This window comes from Antedon bifida, chromosome 5, assembly GCF_963402885.1.
Source record: "Antedon bifida chromosome 5, ecAntBifi1.1, whole genome shotgun sequence".
Lineage (NCBI taxonomy): Eukaryota > Metazoa > Echinodermata > Crinoidea > Comatulida > Antedonidae > Antedon > Antedon bifida.
Genome location: NC_136230.1, coordinates 25,128,500 through 25,149,217, shown reverse-complemented (window position 1 = coordinate 25,149,217; position 20,718 = coordinate 25,128,500). Strand labels below are relative to the sequence as shown.

Here is a 20,718-nt window from a genome sequence, read left to right as displayed (position 1 = left end):
AAGATTCAGTAATTTTTGTCCAATAAAAATGATTCTTTTTTTAAATGAGAAATGAGGTTTGTGGTTTACGACGGTAATTGCTACACCAGACAAATGGGAAATAACAAATTAAAAACAAAGATGTTTTTTGTAAAACTTTGTAGCTTTTAATTTTCATTTTAATATTTAATATAAAAATAAAATGCAACATTCTTATAACCTTCAATTTTGACTTTGTTAAACACTTCTATTCATAGAAAAAATTTAATCATAACAATAATATTAATTCAAGGTATGTTTAGTGTGATCTACATGGCTATGTATTGTCACATTTAAAAAAAAAGTTATTTTAATATTCGTGGAGAATTAAACAAATTGAATTGTATACCTGCAAATGTAAACAAAAAAGATAAATAAAATTTAAATTAATATTTAATCTTACCTGAAATGGTTTTGTCGTCCCATTTATAGGCTGTGTTGGACCTGCACTGAAAAATCCACCCGTTGATGTCCCCCCGAACATCCCCCCTGCACCGGTTGCAGCCGCCTGGCCAAACGGCACAGCCGTGCCAGACGGCTGGCCAAAGATACCGCTCGACGGCCCACCGAACGCAGCTGAAAGAAATGAGTACATTATGTAGATTAAAGCGTTAATAGAATGTTCCTACGTCAAAAGGGAAAAGGGACACTGAATCATAGGAAATAATAAAAGAATTACAGAACAGAAGTCACCGATTCCACCCTTAAACGCTTCGGTACTTGTACGCCCAACGCCAAGTCTACCGAGAGTAAAAACCTCAAAAAGTATGTGGTAACCGTAAAGGGCTGACAACCAGCTGACAAGAAATCCCACATGGCAAATTTAATAACCTTGTCCTTTGAAATTATAGATTATGAATATTCATTAAAATATTATGTTTATTCATATTAATTGATAAATATTCATTTTATAAGATTAGAAATTGAATCAATTAGTAAAGATCAAACTTTTGAAAAGATATGTACTACGGTAATACAAAATTGTCTAAAAAGATAATTTTTATTACTAATTAAATAATAGTAATACTATATTTTATTATAATACCATAAGACCTGGCCATAGGTTTTTTGTTTGTTAAACATGGATAAAAATGAAATAAAAAGCTTAGCTACTTACATTTTTGGCCTCCTCCAAATAATGAGGAGGTACCTCCGGAACCAAATGAGGTATTTGAAGTAGGGGTGGTAAAAAGTCCAGTGCCACCCCCAGTGTTAGTACCACCCCCAAACATGCTGCCTGCTGCTGAGCTGTTAGTGTTGCTCCCAAAGCTAAAACCTAAACACAACAGTAGCAAATTAACATACGAAAGTGTAATGTGATTGGTTGATTAGTTATTTCACAGAGAAGGGGAGATCATTTAGTGTCTCCTTCCTACTCTCCACCATAAAGTATTTCCTAAAATAAATAAAGGGCCAGCAAATTTTAGACAGGATAACAATTAATTGAATTTTAACTGGCCTCTGCTGGCCACTGTAGTTTAAATGTTAGAGGCTTCACCCCTGATAATGAATAATCAATTCATATAGCGATCTGTATCGTACTAGTAGTAGCAGAAAAAACACAACAAAAACAGAACACCTATCTCTGTGACTGAAAAACGTTTAATCACATTTAAACATGTCACAAGTCAAAGCAATGTCATTCCCACGCAAAAATTAACTCAACAGAAAAAGGGAAATAGAATTTGAAATTATAAATTATTAACAAAATTCCCTTTAGAAATAAGACAAACAAAATAGTTTACAGTAAATTTAAATAACATTTTTGACAGCTGTAATTTAATAAAACATAATTACAGTACAATCCAATATTTTGTTTATGGTAAAAACCATATTATAGAGGGCAGCATACAACAAAGGCAGGAAATGACACATCCTTTCATAACAAAGGAAAACATTTGTTTTTGAATTGGTAAGAATGTAGTATAAAATATAAAGTATAAAGCTCCGTCTACAATATGAAACTTTATGTGACAAAAAAAATGTCCATATATGGCCACGATGATGTCATGGATATCACTACCATATTTGGGCACATCATATTTTTATTTGTCAAACTAGTCTGATAGGATAGTATAGACAGAGCTCAACAACAGCAATGTTGTTGGTTCTAGTATAACACACAACACGACACTTGATATAAAAATTAATGAAAAGCCCCGATGTTAACCCTACTGTACATACGTACCAACATCTGCACTTTATATATCGATGGTGGGGTGGTATATTTCGGAGGGTATTTATTATTGAGACAAAGTGAGGAAATCAGGATTCCTCTCACATTCAAAAGATAATAATCAATAAATTATGACCGCATATTGACGTAGATATGTAGATATCGCTTATTCACATGTTTGAGTTTGTCTGTAGTTTGTGTTACATAAAAAAATATTTATTAAAGGACAACTTGACCGGGGACTATATTTTAACAACGTATTGGTGATGTACATACGATTTTAGAACCATAGCGCGTGCGGCGATAACCTTAATCTCGCGGTTCTGAAATCATATGTATATCCCTAATAGGTTGTAAAAATACTGTTCTGGGTCAAGTTGTCCTTTAAGTTATCCTAGAAAAAATTTGAAAAGTCGGGAGAACGATGTTAGGCTAAAAAACAAGTAAAAATATGGTATCATCCCGGCCAAAAAAGTGTTGGCATGTACACATTTAGTAGAAATTATTTTGTGGCATTATAGAATTTAAAAGTTATATTTAGGGGGATTAACTGATAGGACACTGACAGTGATTATTATTTACTAATTAATTATTATTAATTATATACTAATTATATTATTATTATTAATTACTGTATCATACCTGTATTACTGCCAGTACCGAATGAGTTGTTGGCAGTTCCGGTTCCAAACAGCGTACCGGCTGATGATTGGTTTGCACTTGTGCCAAAAAGACCAGTTCCTGAACTTTGACCTCCAAATCCGCTTGTACTTCCAAAACCAGTTGTTTGCTTGTTCGCACCAAATAGCCCTGTTGAAATTAAAATGTTAAGTTAATTATACAAATGTATGTTCACTAAAAACAATCAAAGTTATTCAATTCCAATGTATATTATAAGAACTTATTAGTCCTCAAATATATAGTAGAACCTTACTTTAGAACACCCATACTCAGAGGACACCTCCATTAAGGGGACACTTTCCATTAAAATGAACAATTGAAATGTTTTAACATTACTGCCAAATAGGGGATATTGTACTGGAAAGATTTGTGTTGAGTATCAAAGGGGTCTTAGCGCAGTGTGTTGGACGTCGGATTACTGATCGCGAGATCGTATTTCGTATCCAGCTCTCACCGCATTGCTTGTATCCTTAGGTAAGACACTTTACTTACATTGGCCTCTCGCCACCCAGGTGTATAAAATGGGTACCGGTTAGATCAAGACACAACTTTGCACTGATTACTAGCTGCATTATTATGGGAGTTTTTTTCCATACGTGTTAGATAAAAAAAATGACGGGGATAATAATATTTTATGTGCAGCACATTGAGAGCTTGCTTACATGCGCTGTATAAGAATGAATTATTATTTTTATTACTATATATTATAGGGTGATTTTCGAAGTCCACAATTTTCCAGTGACATGGGTTTCGTTCCAATCATAAATGAATCAATTGATTCTTATCAATTGATTATCAATTAATTGATTAACCATCTCACCTGAACCAAAGGTGTTTCCAGTTGTTCCAAATCCACTTTTATTTGCCCCACCACTAAACATCTTGAATTATTCTAGATCACACCTACAAACAAAAAGTGAACTCAGTAAATTAGCAATATGTCAATCTGACGTCATAAGGAGTAATTGGAATTTTGCAGTACAAGTTAAATACTTTACCCCTTTCACAGCACCAAAAGCAAAACTCCGGAGACACTCCGGAGTTGACGCCCCGCGGTTTTGGTGTGAAAGGTAAAATCAAGCAACTCCGGAGTTTAAAACTGCGGGGTTGAACAGCTGAACATTCTCCGGAGAGCGAACTGCGGGGACACCCCGGTGTTTTGGTGTGAAAGGTACCAACATCGAAACTCCGGAGTTTTAGGTCAAAAGGTCATCCTCACACGATCACTCATTGCTTTAGTTTTATTTCAAATACTTTTAAAATATTTGTACAAAATATATAGCGGGTTTAAAATATAATAAGTAGTATCAATAAAATATTATATTACTTCTGAGACTTTTTAAAGTAATTATTAAATTAAAAATATTATTAATGATTCTAATGATCGTCGCTATGTAAACAAACAAAATAGAGGGCGACATTTACAATTTTATTTTATAAACCCCGGTGTTGCTAGGTTTGTGTGAAAGGGGTATCTCCGGAGTTTCTCGATGTTTTGAATGGTCATAAATCCTGGGGTGTCTCCGGAGATCACTCCGGAGTTTTGGTGTGAAAGGGGTATTAGTAAATACCATAATAAATGCACTACTTTAAATAAACATGTACTGTATAAATGCAGGGCGAACGTTTAATTTAATTTTTCTGGAATAAAATTTTGTTTAAGCGATATTCTAAATGTAATATTCTTGGCGTGATAATCCCTATTGCAGCTCAAATGAAGCTATACTGGGATTGGGTGCAGGTGAACAGCTGTAACAGGGGCAGAATTTGAACCAGGACACCGGGGAACCCCCTACTCATCATGAAAGATTCCCTGGGCTCTTTCACATCAACCATATGTACACAGTACATTGGACCTTCGTTTTTAATGGCGTTTAAGACTTGTTCTACCACCAAAACTATGGTCAAGGAGATATTTGAACCTGCGCCAATATTATGATTTTGGTTTGGGGCACCCCTCCAGTTACCACTTCTTTTTTTGAATGAACTTTTAAATGGAAATTTAATATATTTTTATACTTTTAATGTTTATATTAGAATGTAAATATGGTGCAATTTATATTTTTCTGCAATGTCACTTTTAAAAACCAGAATTTAATTGAATTTTTCCTTGAATACTGTAAATGCCCAGCCAGCCACACAATAACACATTTTTATCTGTAGATAGAAGAATATATATGAACTACCTACATCTACAATACAACTTAGTGTACTGTACAAAGTATTTTGCTATGTAACCAATTGTACTTTAATTATGTTTATTTTCAATATTTTTTAAAGTTTTAATTTTACAGTACACCCAAAAAATAAATGCCCCTTTAAAAACCCTTCAGAACAATAAACATGTTAAGCATTACTGAATCCATAGTTTATTATTTAAAAGATATGGGAGGGATGTTTTGATCCCTCCAAATTCCAAGGCACTGGATAGAGTCTTGCAATGTAATGCACTTTAATGCATTGTGACCGTGTTGTTCATGATATGGTGAGTGGTAAAGTAACATGACATTGACACACCATTGTTCATTGATGTGACGTACTGTACAGTACCATCTACAGTAGGCCTATGTCTTTTTGAAGCACCACTGTGTCAATAATTGATGAATAAATGATGCATCAATGTCACACCTCTCCCTGGGGTCAATACAATTGACAAGTGCATAAATCATGTATGTATATTTTTCATTCAAGGGTGCTAAAAATATCATTATTTAATACAAATGAAAATCTAGGTAAACCCAGTGTTGTTGACCAACAATATGTGTAACCTACTATTAAATACACGATTTTTGTGCTACGGAGACCACCTTGCAGTCGTGATCAGTCGATTCACGTTTTTTACTGTGGTGTTGTGCAGTCGCAGTGTCTATAGGGTAAGGGGTGCGGTACTCGGACAATAACACTATAAATGTACACAATTGCTAAAATTGTACATTTTGACAAACTTTTAGAATTTTAATAGAAACTTACAAATATAAGTGTAATAAATAATTTAGTGTCACCCAAAACAACAACAAAATTCATATCTAGAAGGGCCATCGATTACCTAGGCCTTCAAGGATCGGTACTCGGACGCGTTTTTTGGTACTCGGACGCCCTCAATGTTTTGTTTATATTTCACATTTTTTCAATAAAAAATTTTTTTTTTTTTTTTAATATACAATATATAATATAATTATTTTATTCTTTATATTTACAAAAAATTATTTATAATATTTGATTTTTATAGAGATATTGAATTACTTTAAAAAATGCGATCCACTAATTAATTTTAGTGATTAATTACATGTCTTTATATCTAGCGCCACCTACTGTCCGACTTCTAAAACAGGGTACCATTTTGGTTCTTGGTATTTGAAGCCCTCTATCAGCCATATCCACGTGTAGCGGCCAATTTTTTTTTTTTTAACAACGAAGTAAGAGTTAAGAACCAACTAATAAAATCAAATTTTGGGTTACTTTTACACATTTTAAATAATTTTGGTGTAGATTTTATAGACCTATGACCTTATAAGTTTCTTTAAAAACCCAAAATCATGTGTGACCTTGAACTTGACCTCACATAAATTACTGGTTTTTAGAAGCGATGTTCATGGAAAATTGTAATTTTTTTTTGGTTACCCAGCGACGTGACATCGGTAATGAATAATTCATGAAGAAAATGATTTGATTGGTCAATAAGTTTTACATATTCATAAGTAAACAGTATCAAATGTCCGAGTAACAACAATGTCCGGGTAGCGCGCCCTCTACCCTATACACATTGGTGTTGTTTTTCATGGATTTTAGATTTAGTTAAGGCGATCACAAAAATGTTTCTGGTTTTTTTTTTAAATCATAGCATGATATAGAATAGGGGGCCTAGCCTAGGCTAGATCAATTTTTGTCACATTCAAATGAACTAAGAAAAGGTTATCCGGACCACCATCACACACAACTTTCTAAAATACTATTAAAACTAAAAAAACAACCTATTTTTAACTCAAAAATCAAATTATTGTACACGTTTGACACTACTAATAATATTATCCCACCTGTTCATACATTAGAGCTTAGCCTTATATTATTAACTACAGCACACAATACACCACAAAGTCAAACAGCAGCAGCCTAGCTCTAGGCCTGATGATGACCCAGCGAGCGTTGTTTGGGTATCTTGACACTACACATGCACACGCACGGAACACACTTCTTCAACAAAAACCGACCGATGTGATTTTAATTAACACACGCGGAAACAAATAAAACTAAGCAAAAGATTTTCAATATTTTCACAAGTCATACAACAAAAAATACCAACGATGAAGTTTATGAACCAGTAATAATTTACCTGCATATATATAATCATAAATCGTGATTTAACCAGTTAAAACAAGAATAAGCTTGCAAAATCTCGATAGGCCTAGAATCAGCGAGCCATGATGATTACAAAATTCCAGGGTTGTTTGTTCGATGTTTATTTTCCCGCTGAATTATTTTTGTACTCCACAGCATGATTCAATAACAATGGTGGCGTATGAGTATATTTTCGCGCCGCGCTTTTAGGCAGTATTCGAGGAACGAAGAATGAATAGGAAACTCTACCACGCGGAAGCCAGTATAATACTACGGTTTGACCGAAATGGGAATTTGTAAACTCGGACTGGGCATGCTCCTGAGTGTACTTGGTTTTGTTGGGCAACGATTTATTATTATTAATGAACGGATAAGAGAGAAAATTGATAAAAAATATCATTAATCCTAAAAGATCATTATCGGTAATGTTTAACCTGAGTGTGAACTGGTGACAATTACTGGAATAATATATTGGGATGGCCATATATCACGAGCAAGTACAGTCGCATCACAAAACAGTAATTTATTTTATTCCCAGGTGTGCACGACTTCTTTCTACCAGTCTCCACGGACTATGATCAGATTGAACGTTGAGTAATTATGCAAAAGAGCTCATTGAATTTATGTTGAGCAAGTCCCCAATATCAAACATGACAAATATTTTAGTTTTCATTTTTCTTTCCCTCAGTTAGGTATTTTTTAACATTTTGCAAGATGTGCCACTGCTAAAAGTGGCATTATATTTCACAATCTGCTGATAACAAGTGCAGTTATTGTATTAACACATCCATAAGATCTGTAGGCCTCAATAGGTTCGGACAACAATTACGGATCACCTTCCAGAGAAACTATCATCCAGTCGGCGCTCAGCTCCACTACCAATAATTAATTAATGTAAACATTGCACAACTAGATTCCATATAACTTTATTTTGACCACATATAAAAATATACATTTATATATACACCAACATTTTTTATATAATACAAAAACGGTGTGCTATTTTAGAAATCTAGTAGAACAATGGTTGATTCGCATCATCGCACACAAAACTCAGGAACACTGACGATGCGTGACCTTGTAAAAATAATACGTAATATTGTGCATAACAATACATACTGTACACCGTTGTCATTTACAATAACCTGGTAACTATATTATGCACCTCAAAATTAGATTAAATGTTGATGAAACCCGCGGCGGCCCTATACAGGACTAGGGAGAAAAAATATGTTGCAAAATGCTATAATAACGTATACAGGCCAATTTACACAGACGAGCGGTAACGGTGGTAATAACAATATAGAATCTATGTTATTCCGTATGACCATTTACACACAACGGAGAGCGACGGGTGGTTTCCGCTCAGGATAGATACAGATTCTACGTGGGACAAACTACGCGGTTTCCGCTTACTGTTACCGCTCGTCTGTGTAAATTGGCCTTAAACACGGAGGTATACCCTGTTGTATGCCACAATTTCTTGGTTCATTTTGGACATTTACTTCTCAAGGGGCCTGGTGCTTCTAAACAATTTATTTTTGACATCCACGTCATCATTATAAATAAAATATAAAATACAACGCATCTACCCGTCATACCGAACTGTTTTGACTTTAAGAATCTCACACTAAAATTACCCGTTAGTAATATTTAAGTCAATAATTTGTTTGTAATATGTATCTATCCAATGGTATAAAAGTTGGTCAGGCTTTTTGATTTGTGGTGGTGGTCAACACAACTTGCGGCGTCCAAGGGAGACCAACTATTAATTGTGTCGATGTGTAACTCGGTGTGACGTCAAAGTCCTCCATCCACTTGACGTCATACGGGGTGACGTTAAAGTCCTGCCATCTGACGCGTATCAGTGACGTCATGGAGTCCTGTTCTCACATTATATTACGAATAGTGCCTATAATAACTCGATCTAATCAAACAGAGTAACAGTATTAGAATTATGAATGCACCCGTAGCTACTGTTGCCACTGTGCTGGCAATCGCATCTTCCCGGGTAATTAGTCGCTCCATTATGGCTTCTCCGAGTTCAGGATTGTAAAAGCAGGGAATGTTGGTTCCTGGGACGGTGTACTTGTCACGGAAGTCGAGGTAGTCCTGATCCTCTACATACTTGCCCGACAATACGTACACGTGTTCTGGGTCGTAGGTGTCACATACCGGATAGGTGCACTGTTGTGAATAAAACAATTTATGAGATTAATATTTTTAAACAAAATAGGCTTATGTATATTATTAACAGCATAACAACCGGCCATGGTCCCTATATATACGCCATAATGTTGTACCTTTTTCACAAATTCAGCATACGAAAAAGGGGCTTTGGGCAGCGGCGAAACGTAGAGATCTGAGGCCCCTGGTTCAGGAACCCTGGCCCTCCAACACTGGAGGCCAGGGACATTTTTAGCCTTTTTCGACATATTTTAATGACTGTTTTTCCCTCTGGGTACTGCTCAGAGCCCCCCCCCCCCCCAGGGGCCGCTGAGTTTAGCCAATGAGCTCATAGCCTGGCTTTGGGCTTTTGCCTGTGGCTCCCACATTGCATCGTTGTGCGTTTACATAATGAGTTACGTCACACGAGTTACGTCACGTCGTACAGGGGTTCATGCAAATTAGCTAGACTCGTTACTTGTTATGCGTCAAAATAAATATAATTTAATGGAATGGGGATCACTCATGGATGGATCGCGACCATACTTTGGTTCCTAGTGTAGGGTAATGATTCTATTCATATAGTGTACTATTAGTATCATATACTTTATTATACAAAATACTGTAAATGGGTACCAGTTTATATAATATTTTGAATAGAATATTCATATTAGGTCACGGCCAAATTCTTTTGACAGTCGGAATCGTCTACTTCACAGTAGGGGTGGACAGTTTGGTGTCGGGTGAGCTTTACAATTGTGTAACACTTCATCGAGCAGTTAAGTAAAACGCTACGACCTTAACCCCCGACCTTAATCATTAATCCTTATTGAATAATGAGGTGAGGCCTTTATACTCGACCTTAATCATTAATCCTTGTTGAATAATGAGGTGAGGCCTTTATACTTACTTCTTTATCACTTCGATATTGTTTATCCGTTGTATACAGCATTGCAGTTCTATTTCGACGACGACTGTCCAAAAAACTCACAAATATTTTCAGGCATTCAAAATCACCGTAGTCACAGTACGTCTCATAATCACTTGATTCACTGGTAGTGTAACAATTACATTCTTTATTTTCCTGGATCTTAATATCATGTACCTTCACCTTACAAGTAGTAGGTTCAAAATCCTTCGTTTTACGGTATGGGTGGACATAGACGAAACTCATTACAATAAGGATTATCAATGTCACTGATGCTGTAGTTCCAATCGCTAATTTGTAGAGAAATGATGAGCGCGTACCCATCGTGGTTATTTCTATTTTCAAAAAGGCTAATTGAAGCCTTAATCAATACTAAACGAACAGTTATTTAATGTAGTCCCAGGACCACGTCCTTTCAACCTGGCTAACACATTCCTACGACGACGCCCACCACATAACACTGTATTACGCAACGGTGCTGTGTTATTATGGGATCGTCCATTTCAGAAACGGGTAGAACAACCTCCAACCCCATGTGACTTGTAATAATACATAGATCGTCGATAAGAAAACATTTATAAGAACAACATAAAACAAATAAGAACATATGATCCAATAAAAAGCTAAGGCTAGTCATTGTGATACTATATTTAAAAATGGTTCATTTTCGGCAATCAACTTCAATGTGGACTGAAATATTTCTTTTTTATCTATATATTATTTGCATACAGTAGTATAATATACATAGCAAATACAATCAACATTTCCTCAATTTCTTTGGAGTTCGTTGTATACAGATATCATTATTAAATATGATTCAAATTTTAAAAACAAATTGAGACACTCCAGAAAAAATGTGCTGTGCACATCAATGTATTAAATTTTTGGCGTTTCACTGTTTTACGTCCTTGCTAATATTATGGACTTATTACAGATGACATATAAGTTATACAAAAAGCATGAATAAGGAATTAAAAAACTGTTTAAAGCTCAGGTATAGGCATGAATTTTAAATATAATATCTGGTTAATTGTACATAAATCAAATATTTGTAACAGAAATCAAAACGAAAAAACATGAATTTCCCTTAATATGGTCAAATACAAAATTTGGCAAAATTCTGCCATAAAAAACAGGAAGACTTTTTTTCAGTAGTTAGGTAGTTTAACCTAATGTAATAACATGTCTGGTGACTCCCTAGAAGGTGAAAAAAGATGGTGGATATACGGTGGATAATTTTTGATATAGTATGAAAATAAAAATCTGAAGTTGAATAAAAATACCAGAAATGTAAAATTCAAGTTATATTACCTATATTTAGTCATCTGATAAAATTTTTTACCACACCGTTTATTTTTCATAGCTTTTTAAAATGCCTCTCTATTTACAAAATCTGTGTACAAATGAATAGAGATTTTACTGTGTAATTTGAACTATCCCCCACTGATAAGAAAGTGCTTATTTTCAACAAGCTTGTGTAACACAAATAAAATCCCAAAAAATATGAAACATAGGGGAAACTATAGATCGATAATTATTGGAATGTATGATTAATAGACATTTTTTGCCCGCACCTGGCCTTTAAGTTAACAGCCCAATTTCAATAACATTTCAGTCTATCAAGCTTATCTTTAATTTACTCAATTCTGTCATCAAAATCATGTTACACCTCAAGGATGCATGTACTGTACATTATACACAACAATGTTATGAACATACAGAACATAATAGATATGAAATTGGAAAACGAGTATACAAAAGATCTTGGTTGTGATATTTTTATTCTACACAAAATACTTATTTTTTGTAAATAAAACATCTTTGTACATTACTTCAAAATGTATTTATGTCATGACTAAGTTATTTTGTATTAAAAAGAAGTGGCATGCCTAGGTCTACTACTGATCGATGTATGTTTCCAGGGGATAGCACTACTAAAAAGAAAAGTCACACGCTCTGTTTCCATTAATCAATAATTAACTTAAAGCTTGCAGATAGTCAACTTTGAAAAATGAAAGATCAAGCAACTGCGGCCAAATCATAGAGGGCACTATTAAAACATCTTGGGTATCATCATCTATAGTAAACAGTAGTATGTATGTCACCGATTCACCAATCACACCTAGGCTAAGGGAAACACACTTAAAATTAAAATCTCCTATCGAAAGTGAATACACAATTTAAGTGAAATACTTAAATATTTATTGAGTTAAATGAAATACTGTACTTAATATTTAAGGGAAATATCTCACTTAAGTATGATTGGTGAATACGGCTACAGGCCCTTCCAAAACATGACATATGTGTCCCCAACTAATTTTTCGGCTTTATTGGTAGGCTGACAAACAGCGGAAATATCAGAAAACTCCTGCAGTTCTGTGCCTAGAATATACTGTATATAATGCTACAAATCTTATATCCGTTGGCATGCATAACATCAGTATGACCACGGTCTTCAGAATGTTTATTTCACAGCATTCCATTTGCCACCTAATGTGAATCCAAACTTAGTTGTCCACAGGTGAGTCCTTTACTTTTAGAACCAATACTTTTTATGAAATGCAATGTGCATTTGAACTTATACTGTCAAAGTCATTTGCCACGTAAGTTAAGATTCAGAAAAATGCTTCAACCTAATAAAAATAAAATAAACAAAATAAGCATTCAAGTGGCTGAACATTTTTAAAAAATAGAGTAGATAGTGTTAATGGTAAACATTAAATTCACAGCATCTTGGGTGTATTAGTATGTCTATGGAATGCCACCTATCAACACAGTAGAATAAATAAAAAAGTCTCCTAACAATAGCAGGAATTTCACAAAATGTTGGGTCCTGTCTCTCACTAAAAGTGTAATTTCTCCAGATTCTTTTGGACATGGACAAAATTCTCAACTAATAAGCCCTTGTTTGATAACCAAAGGTAAAAAATGTGTTGCTAACACATTTTCCACCTTTTACATGTCTGTAAAATGGCTGACATTGTTTTTACTGCCATAATGCTGATATGATGCCCAAGATTTTAAAAATAACACCCTCTATAGTGTGATGCCTAAGATTCTTAAAAATACCACCCTCTATTGTTTGGCTATGCTATAATAAAGTTTCCTGATCTTTTGTTTTGCCAAGTTAGGACCTCTGCTGTAGGATATTTAGACTGGAGGTGTAACTGGACATTTTGGGCCAGTCAAAGGGTGTCCGGTTTTTCAAAAAGGTGAGAACAAACAAAAGTCCAGTTACCTGTATAGTAGTGCTTGACCTTTGTTGTTTCCGAGGGTCAAAAACCCACTTCTTGGTGAAAAATCTAAGGAGTTCACTCGTCCTGTCATATCATTTAGCTCAGGAAAATTTGAAAATACTGAATATGAAGGTAGATGGACCTAAATAAAAGAAATTAAACTTAATATAAATATATAGTATAAATACTGTAGTAGTGTGTGCCACATTTGAATAAGTAGCACCACATTTTAATAAGTAACATCAAATTTGATTAAGTAGCACCACGTTTAAATAAGTAGCACCACGTTTAAATAAGTAGCACCACGTTTAAATAAGTAGCATCAAATTTGAATATGTAGTGCCATATTTGAATATGTAGTGCCATATTTGAATAAGTAGTGCCACATTTGAATAAGTAGTGCCACATTTGAATAAGTAATGTCACATTTGAATAAGTAATGCCACATTTGAATAAGTAGTGCCACATTTGAATAAGTAGTGCCACATTTGAATAAGTAGTGCCACATTTGAATAAGTAGTAGTGCCACATTTGAATAAGTAGTAGTGCCACATTTGAATAAGTAGTAGTGCCACATTTGAATAAGTAGTAGTGCCACATTTGAATAAGTAGTGCCACATTTGAATAAGTAGTGCCACATTTGAATAAGTAGTGCCACATTTTAGTAAGTAGTGCCACATTTTAGTAAGTAGTGCCACATTTGAGTAAGTAGTGCCACATTTGAATATGTAGTGCCACATTTAAATATGTTATGCCACACTTGAATATGTTATGCCACATTTGAATAAGTAGTGCCACATTTAAATTAGTGCCACATTTGAATAAGTAGTGCCACATTTGAATAAGTAGTGCCACATTTGAATACCTAGTGCCACATTTAAATAAGTAGTGCCACATTTGAATACATAGTGCCACATTTGAATAAGTAGTGCCACATTTGTATAAGTAGTGCCACTGAGTATTTTAATCATTTGACATAATATAGACATCCATAAAACCTACCAATCGGATGGCCTTATTAACAGCACTTGAGGCAATAGAGAGAATCTCATTGGTTGAATTAAATAAAACCTTAGAAGTTGGTGTTGTTAAATTTTTAATAGCTTTACTTGGCTTTGGTCTTGTCTTCGATAAACAATCATGATGATCATAGATATTTACAACTCCACTGTATGATCTAAAACATAAAACGTATGTTACTACAAAGTCTTTTTCTCACATGCCTTCCTTCATCACGGACTTACTAATAATCTAATCAGGTAGCTGGATTTTAATAAACTTTTATCATCAAGTGCATGTGGTCAAGTTAGATGCCATCAACTTTGAGATTAACATACAACAATACATGTTTTGAAAATATATTAACAAAAGATAAATGAAAATCTCATTTTTTTTCTCTAATTCATTAATTCACATTTTATTAAATGAGCTGCATGTAATTTTTAACAACATAAATTACTGGTAAAATAAATTTAAAATGTTCATCTGGCAAATCTGTATCTTTTGCCTGAAGTGTTCTTTTTAACTGGAGACTAGCAGTGGAAGTGATTGTAAATAGGTCTAACTAGCCTAGATTGTGACGATTTTATTCAGGCTTGTCTGGTTTGTAGTACAAATGAATTTCAGAATTTCCAATATCATTTAAAATCGGGTGACTGAAACAGGTACTTACCCACAAGCTAAATACATATTATTTGGTGACACAGCTATACTTGTCCCCTTCACACAGCCATCATCAACAAAGCGATGCTGACATGTCCTGCTCTGCAAATTCCAAACATAAATCTCACCATCATCTATGAATAAATATAATAATGTAAATATTCAAATGGCCAGAATTGTTATAGAAGGTGTTCATTTTGTCCTACCTACTGTGTTCCTGTAGGCTTGGCAGACAGGTAAAAGGCAATTAAAAGTGTAATGGGAAGCAAAAAGATCAGTTACCTATTTTAGTAAAGATTGTTTTAGTATCAGTGGGCAAAACAATCGTCATGAGCCAGGCCTAGGTTAGTCTCTAGTCTAAACAGGGCACTTCAGCAAAAAGGTGGTCTTTGGGCTTACATTCATAATTTATTTAAAACTAGGAACATTTTTTTAAATTTTGTAGTACCAAACCTTTCCCAGCAATTAAAACATTGTAAATGTTGAAAGATTGAATCCTACAATGCATTGTAACCTTGTTTCCATTTCTTAAACATTATACAGAATTGTTGTACAGTATTTATATAATTTGTTTGTGATCATGTGATTACCTCCTGTGGAGTAAAGTGTTTTCCCATCTTTTGAGAATGCCACTGCTTCTGCAGATCCATTCATTTTTAATGTAGATATCCACTCTTTTGTCTGAAAAGAACAAAATGTTAAATGTCTATTGAATGTCCTTGAAACTTGTTTCGATATTTGACAATAAATTATTCTGACAAAAATTCAAATATTACAGTATATCTACCTTAGCTGAGAGTAAATAAATTTGCCCATAGCTACCAAGAAATGCCAAGTACTGGCCATCAGGCGACACCTCAAACTTTTCTAATTTTCGTTCCTGAATACCTGTGAGGAAGATACAATAAAACATCATTATTTACCAACTCTACCTACAAAAATGATATAAACTTATTGAGATTTAAACAGTACTGTACATGACAAAATATAGTTTACCAGGGATTTCAATAAGCAATTTGCCAAAAATTAGAAGATTATAATTGAATTGCTACAAAGGACTTAAGCAAAGTCTTATGTCCATATTTAGCCTAAATTATGGGGTGGAATTATACTCAAGCATGGAATTATACTTGGGTCATATCTGTAGAGGACCGAACACATTAATTACAATAAAGATGCTGTTTGCTGTTCCAACAAGACGGTACTATCGTGATCCGTGGATTAAAATCTCTCGTATTTTAAGTATGGAAATCAGGCAAGCCAAAGCCATTACCCAATCGAAGAACACCTTAGTAGGCTATTTGGTGCTGAATAGGTTTTCGACTCCAGTTCTACAACGTAGAAGAGGAGGATCCCATATGTATGTATGTATCAGTATTAGTAAATGTATTTCACACAGGATGACCATCTTGCTACATAATCGTTGACAAGCTGGGCTCATTGATCGTTTTCGGCATTATATTAATCATGAGGAAGCATCGCAAAATCAGCATATCAATATCGTAGCATAGTGTTTGCTAATAAAGTTTTAGCATTCTTTCTTCACAGTCTTTCTTACCTCTTATATATGGAATGTGGATAATTTTACCAGCAATCATATCATAAACATAAAACCATTTGCTTTTTGAACTCATGATGACCTCCTCGCCATTTGCAGAGAAGTGCGCCGTCATTATTGGAAACTTCTCCATAAACACGCTCTGAATTTTAGCGTTGTTCTTACCATCAACCTAATAAAAATCAAATCACCATACTTACAAATGTCAGTGTCATTAGGTCAATACTTTTTAAGGCGACACAAATTGGACACACAACACCCTTGGCTGGATTGCAATATAAATACCTAGGCTTAGAATTAGCCTAAGTTACTACCTAATATTTTGCAAATGTCATTCCAACAACAGGATGCTGAGCTCTAGAGATCAAAGGGTTTATCTGCGGCTGCGACACAATCAGATCCATGCCCACTAAACCTTTGACTGATTTTCGATTGGCCAATTGGCTTCCTAAAATGTTTGGTTAACAGACACCACACCACAAAGAATATATCCATAGTACAGTACTGTTGGTATTTGTGGCAGCCAGACATAAGATCAAAGAACTGTTACGAGTTCCTATCTTGGAAAGGCGAGCTCAGTGTCCTGTTGTTAGATTGCCTTGGTTAGTTTAATTTTGAAACAAAAACCATAATGTTACCTGAAATAAGTTCAACCTCAGATCTTTTCCAGCTGTAAGTAGAACATGTGCATTGGGATGGAATTCTACTGACTCTATCCAACCCTGAAATACCAAATATGGTAGTGATATGCTTAAATATGGCAGTGATATGACAACATTATGTCCATATAGAAGCACATCACATTTTTTTCACATCAAGTTTGATGGTGTAGACATAGCTTTAGATAAAATGAGTCTTGTTCATACAATTTTCTCCTCAAAGTTAAACATAATAGACAGATCTCTATCACTAAAGCCTCCTCTAAAACAACCAACTATCTATTCCAATCTTAGTGCCTGTTCAGACTCAGTAATTTACCCAGGTAAATTGGTTTCTTGGACACAGTTATCACCAACTGTGGTTGGTAAAAAACAACTTCCACTAAAAGTAAATAACCAAGTCTGAACAGGTCCTAAGATGGTTATCATTTTTAATCATAGGTTGAGAGGTCGGTTGCTTTTTAGACCTTTCTTAAGTCCTTTAGTTCTCAACCTAGGGGAATTGGATTAATTCTGCTTCAAAGAAAACCAACAATGTTTTTTTATTACCTCAGAGGGTGATGCTTTGTTTGCATCAGTGTACTTTTTAATATCAATAAAGCCTTTTGTGAGTGATTTTGAAGAGGCCAGATAATCGCCTGTTCTCTTCATCAAGTCTTCCTCCTCATCATCTTCTTCGTCACTGCTTGCATCTTGTAAATAACAAAATATAATACAGGCCTGAATTTATTATTAGTTTATCACAGCTCCATTCTACCTATCTAACGCATCTAAAGGCTACCTATCTAACGCATCTCCAGGCTACCTATCTTCCACAACTCCAGTCTATAGTACCTATCTACCACAACTCCAGGCTACCTATCTAACGAATCTCCAGGCTACCTATCTAACACAACTCCAGGCTACCTATCTAACACAACACCCGGCTACCTACATGCATCTACCACAACTCCGGGCTACCTATCTAACACACCTCCAGGCTACCTATCTACCACAACAATTGCAACACAAGATCTCCTATCTTACTGTAGTTTATATTAGATGTCAAATGAACTATTAGAGTTGATTAATCCAGTAGATTATTAAAGAAACCAAAATTAATCCAAAACATTTTCAGAGACAGGATGTCTAAAAATGGGATGGCTTGGATAGCTAACCTTTTCTTTTACGGTCTTCTCTCTCCGATTTCAACTTAGCCCAGTTTGGTTTTGATCCAGTTAAATTTTCAAACCTAAAAATAAATATAATTTATTAGATTTTGAATACTTTTGGAATGTGGAAGATAGAATGCCTGCAGACACCGTCTGAGAGGCAGCCCATAATTTGACATCATATTCACATTGGGAGAGAGATTGACATTTGGCTAAATGAAGTATAATTTTAATTATTCATATTTTCATTAGGCTAGAATGAAAAGGAGGTGGTGGGTTTATGTAGAAAAGACATTCTAAATAAAGTTTGGTTCATTACTGTGATTTTAAGCGTTGCTTTAATTTATCTCCAGATAATTCCTTTTCATCTTTATGTCTTATATCTTGAAGTTTCTTGCGTCCAGTCATATCAAGCCTGCAGAAAAAAAAAATAATTTTAAACCATTTTTTTGTCTCTTAAATAGCAAAGTGTTAATTTAAAATAAAGATCTCTGTTAAACCAGTGGCTAGAAAGAAAAACATTAGACTTTAGAATCTAGTTAAACATAAATATAATACTGTACCATAGGGCACTAATAAGCTCTAAAAAAGGGATGATTTCAAATATACCATGCTTGGTTTGAGTACATGTGTGGTACGGTATTATGCTACACTATAAAAAAAAAGTGTGATGTGCCCAAATATGGGTATGATATGCCCAAATATGGTAGTGATATGACATCATCGTGTCCATGGGCACATCACATTTTTTGTCACATAAAGTTTGATAGTGTAGAAAGACATTTAGGCTTAGCCCAGTACGAAAATTCTATGAAAAATCCGTCCTCCTTCTACTGCCCATGGGATAAGATAAAACAAAAAACATACGTTATTTGATCATCATCCTCGTCATGCCATGCAGGCTTTGGTTTTGATTGATCTAAAACGCCCTCAGAATTGTCACCACGGTCTATAAAAAATAGTTCTTCACCCGACATCTAAGAAAAATGTAAATAGAAGCATCTGTTAAAATAACATATTATACACATCCTGTAAAAAATGTAAAACTATGATTACAAAGTTGATAATTAATCGAGTTCACGATTTATAAAACTCGGCTAAATGGAATGAGGCTATCATTCAACCGTCCAAAGAATTTTAAAGTTTTCTATAATATTTTCGATCGACAAAATTGATCATGTGTCAATAGACAACATTTTGTGTAGAGGATGACACTCAGCATGGTCAACCAACGTTCATCTAATCATTTATTTAGGGTGCCGATTGAAACATTTACATCAGACCATCTTTAATTCCAATTCCATGATCTTTTTTTAATTTACTAAATTATATTCAATGTTGGTAATGTTTTCTTGATTTGCATTTGAAATAATCTGTATACATACATGTGTTCTGCGCATGTTACCTCAATACATATTATTATTAAGGCCTAAAACAGTCAATTTTACCAGACCATATTCTTTCTGTCCAAAAATCATGATTTGGCAAATGGCACATTTACCAATTTTAGTTAGACCTAGCCTAGTAAAAACAACACATTTAAATGTAATTACCTGTTCATTTAATTCTTCATCAGATTCAATTTTGTCAGCAAATAAATTATCCAATGTTGATTGCTCACCTCCAAATACAACTTTTTCTAACATACGTTCAGCTCTTTTTTCTGATTCTTCTTCTCCTAATGTTTTTGCAGTTTTTCTACGTTTACTAGGCAACATAAGCGGAATAGGAATATCTGCTTTAAGCTCATTGTCTAGGCCTAGGCCCAATATATCATTATCAACCCCTTCAGTGATCCCTTCTTCCTCCCCACCGACTGACCTTCTTCTCGTCGATGACGAGTTGCTTGTCGGGCCTAGCATTTTCCTTCCTTTTGATTTTTTTCTTTGCGTTGTCTTATTACTGTACTTGATCTAATTTAACCTACTATACATTCATACACGTTTCGATGTACTTTCATAAAGTTTTCTTGGGCCTAGGCTGCCTAGCTAGGCAGGTAACAATGTGAACATGTGGTTACACCACGGGGAAACAACATGACACCGAAATCAAAACATCATGGCGCATGGCGGTAATACACACTATAGAGGGGGTAATTTCCACTTTATGGACGGCTTTTAGGGCCATAATTAATAGACAACCTTAAAA

General features: G+C 34.6%; 3 protein-coding genes across 4 annotated transcripts in view; all 3 read right to left on the bottom strand.

The window, feature by feature from the left end:
- LOC144843632 (nuclear pore complex protein Nup98-Nup96-like) overlaps positions 1-7,307 on the bottom strand; it is a 43,060-nt gene extending 35,753 nt beyond the window's left edge. Inside the window, exons 1-5 of the mRNA XM_078700505.1 lie at positions 7,206-7,307; positions 3,696-3,778; positions 2,837-3,004; positions 1,136-1,294; positions 422-594 (exon numbers count right to left, since the gene is read on the bottom strand). Coding sequence (XP_078556631.1) covers positions 422-594; positions 1,136-1,294; positions 2,837-3,004; positions 3,696-3,756 — 561 coding nt within the window. The 5' untranslated portion in view covers positions 3,757-3,778; positions 7,206-7,307. The remainder of the gene's footprint in view (positions 1-421; positions 595-1,135; positions 1,295-2,836; positions 3,005-3,695; positions 3,779-7,205) is intronic.
- An 813-nt stretch (positions 7,308-8,120) lies between these two features.
- Positions 8,121-10,754, bottom strand: LOC144842251 (uncharacterized). Its single transcript, XM_078698662.1, has 2 exons — positions 10,287-10,754; positions 8,121-9,397 (listed from the first exon to the last, which is right to left on the bottom strand). The coding sequence occupies exons 1-2, from the start codon at positions 10,626-10,628 to the stop codon at positions 9,110-9,112; spliced, it is 630 nt and encodes a 209-aa protein (XP_078554788.1). The 5' UTR covers positions 10,629-10,754; the 3' UTR covers positions 8,121-9,109.
- Positions 10,755-12,074: 1,320 nt separating this feature from the next.
- LOC144841908 (U3 small nucleolar RNA-associated protein 18 homolog) lies at positions 12,075-20,699 on the bottom strand. Of its 2 annotated transcripts, XM_078698201.1 has the most exons (13): positions 20,124-20,699; positions 19,438-19,547; positions 18,890-18,985; positions 18,577-18,650; positions 17,969-18,111; positions 17,399-17,482; positions 16,761-16,932; positions 15,990-16,090; positions 15,793-15,883; positions 15,213-15,336; positions 14,543-14,717; positions 13,543-13,682; positions 12,075-12,937 (listed from the first exon to the last, which is right to left on the bottom strand). In XM_078698201.1, the coding sequence occupies exons 1-13, from the start codon at positions 20,430-20,432 to the stop codon at positions 12,913-12,915; spliced, it is 1,644 nt and encodes a 547-aa protein (XP_078554327.1). In that variant the 5' UTR covers positions 20,433-20,699; the 3' UTR covers positions 12,075-12,912. The 2 variants fall into 2 exon arrangements, with proteins under 2 accessions (XP_078554327.1, XP_078554328.1); XM_078698202.1 differs by lacking the exon at positions 17,399-17,482.
- Between the last annotated feature and the right edge of the window lie 19 nt (positions 20,700-20,718).

What these genes read in the sequence shown, in the direction of transcription:
- LOC144842251 (XM_078698662.1), bottom strand. Translation starts at nt 10,628, where the DNA reads ATGGGTACGCGCTCATCATTTCTCTACAAATTAGCGATTGGAACTACA. An exon ending in AATATCGAAGTGATAAAGAA is followed by an intron (nt 9,398 to 10,286) that starts GTAAGTATAAAG and finishes TATTCACAACAG; the next exon opens with TGCACCTATCCGGTATGTGA.
- LOC144841908 (XM_078698201.1), bottom strand. Translation starts at nt 20,432, where the DNA reads ATGCTAGGCCCGACAAGCAACTCGTCATCGACGAGAAGAAGGTCAGTC. An exon ending in GAGGATGATGATCAAATAAC is followed by an intron (nt 18,986 to 19,437) that starts GTATGTTTTTTG and finishes TTTTTTCTGCAG; the next exon opens with GCTTGATATGACTGGACGCA. An exon ending in AACACTTTACTCCACAGGAG is followed by an intron (nt 15,337 to 15,792) that starts GTAATCACATGA and finishes ATTTATTCATAG; the next exon opens with ATGATGGTGAGATTTATGTT.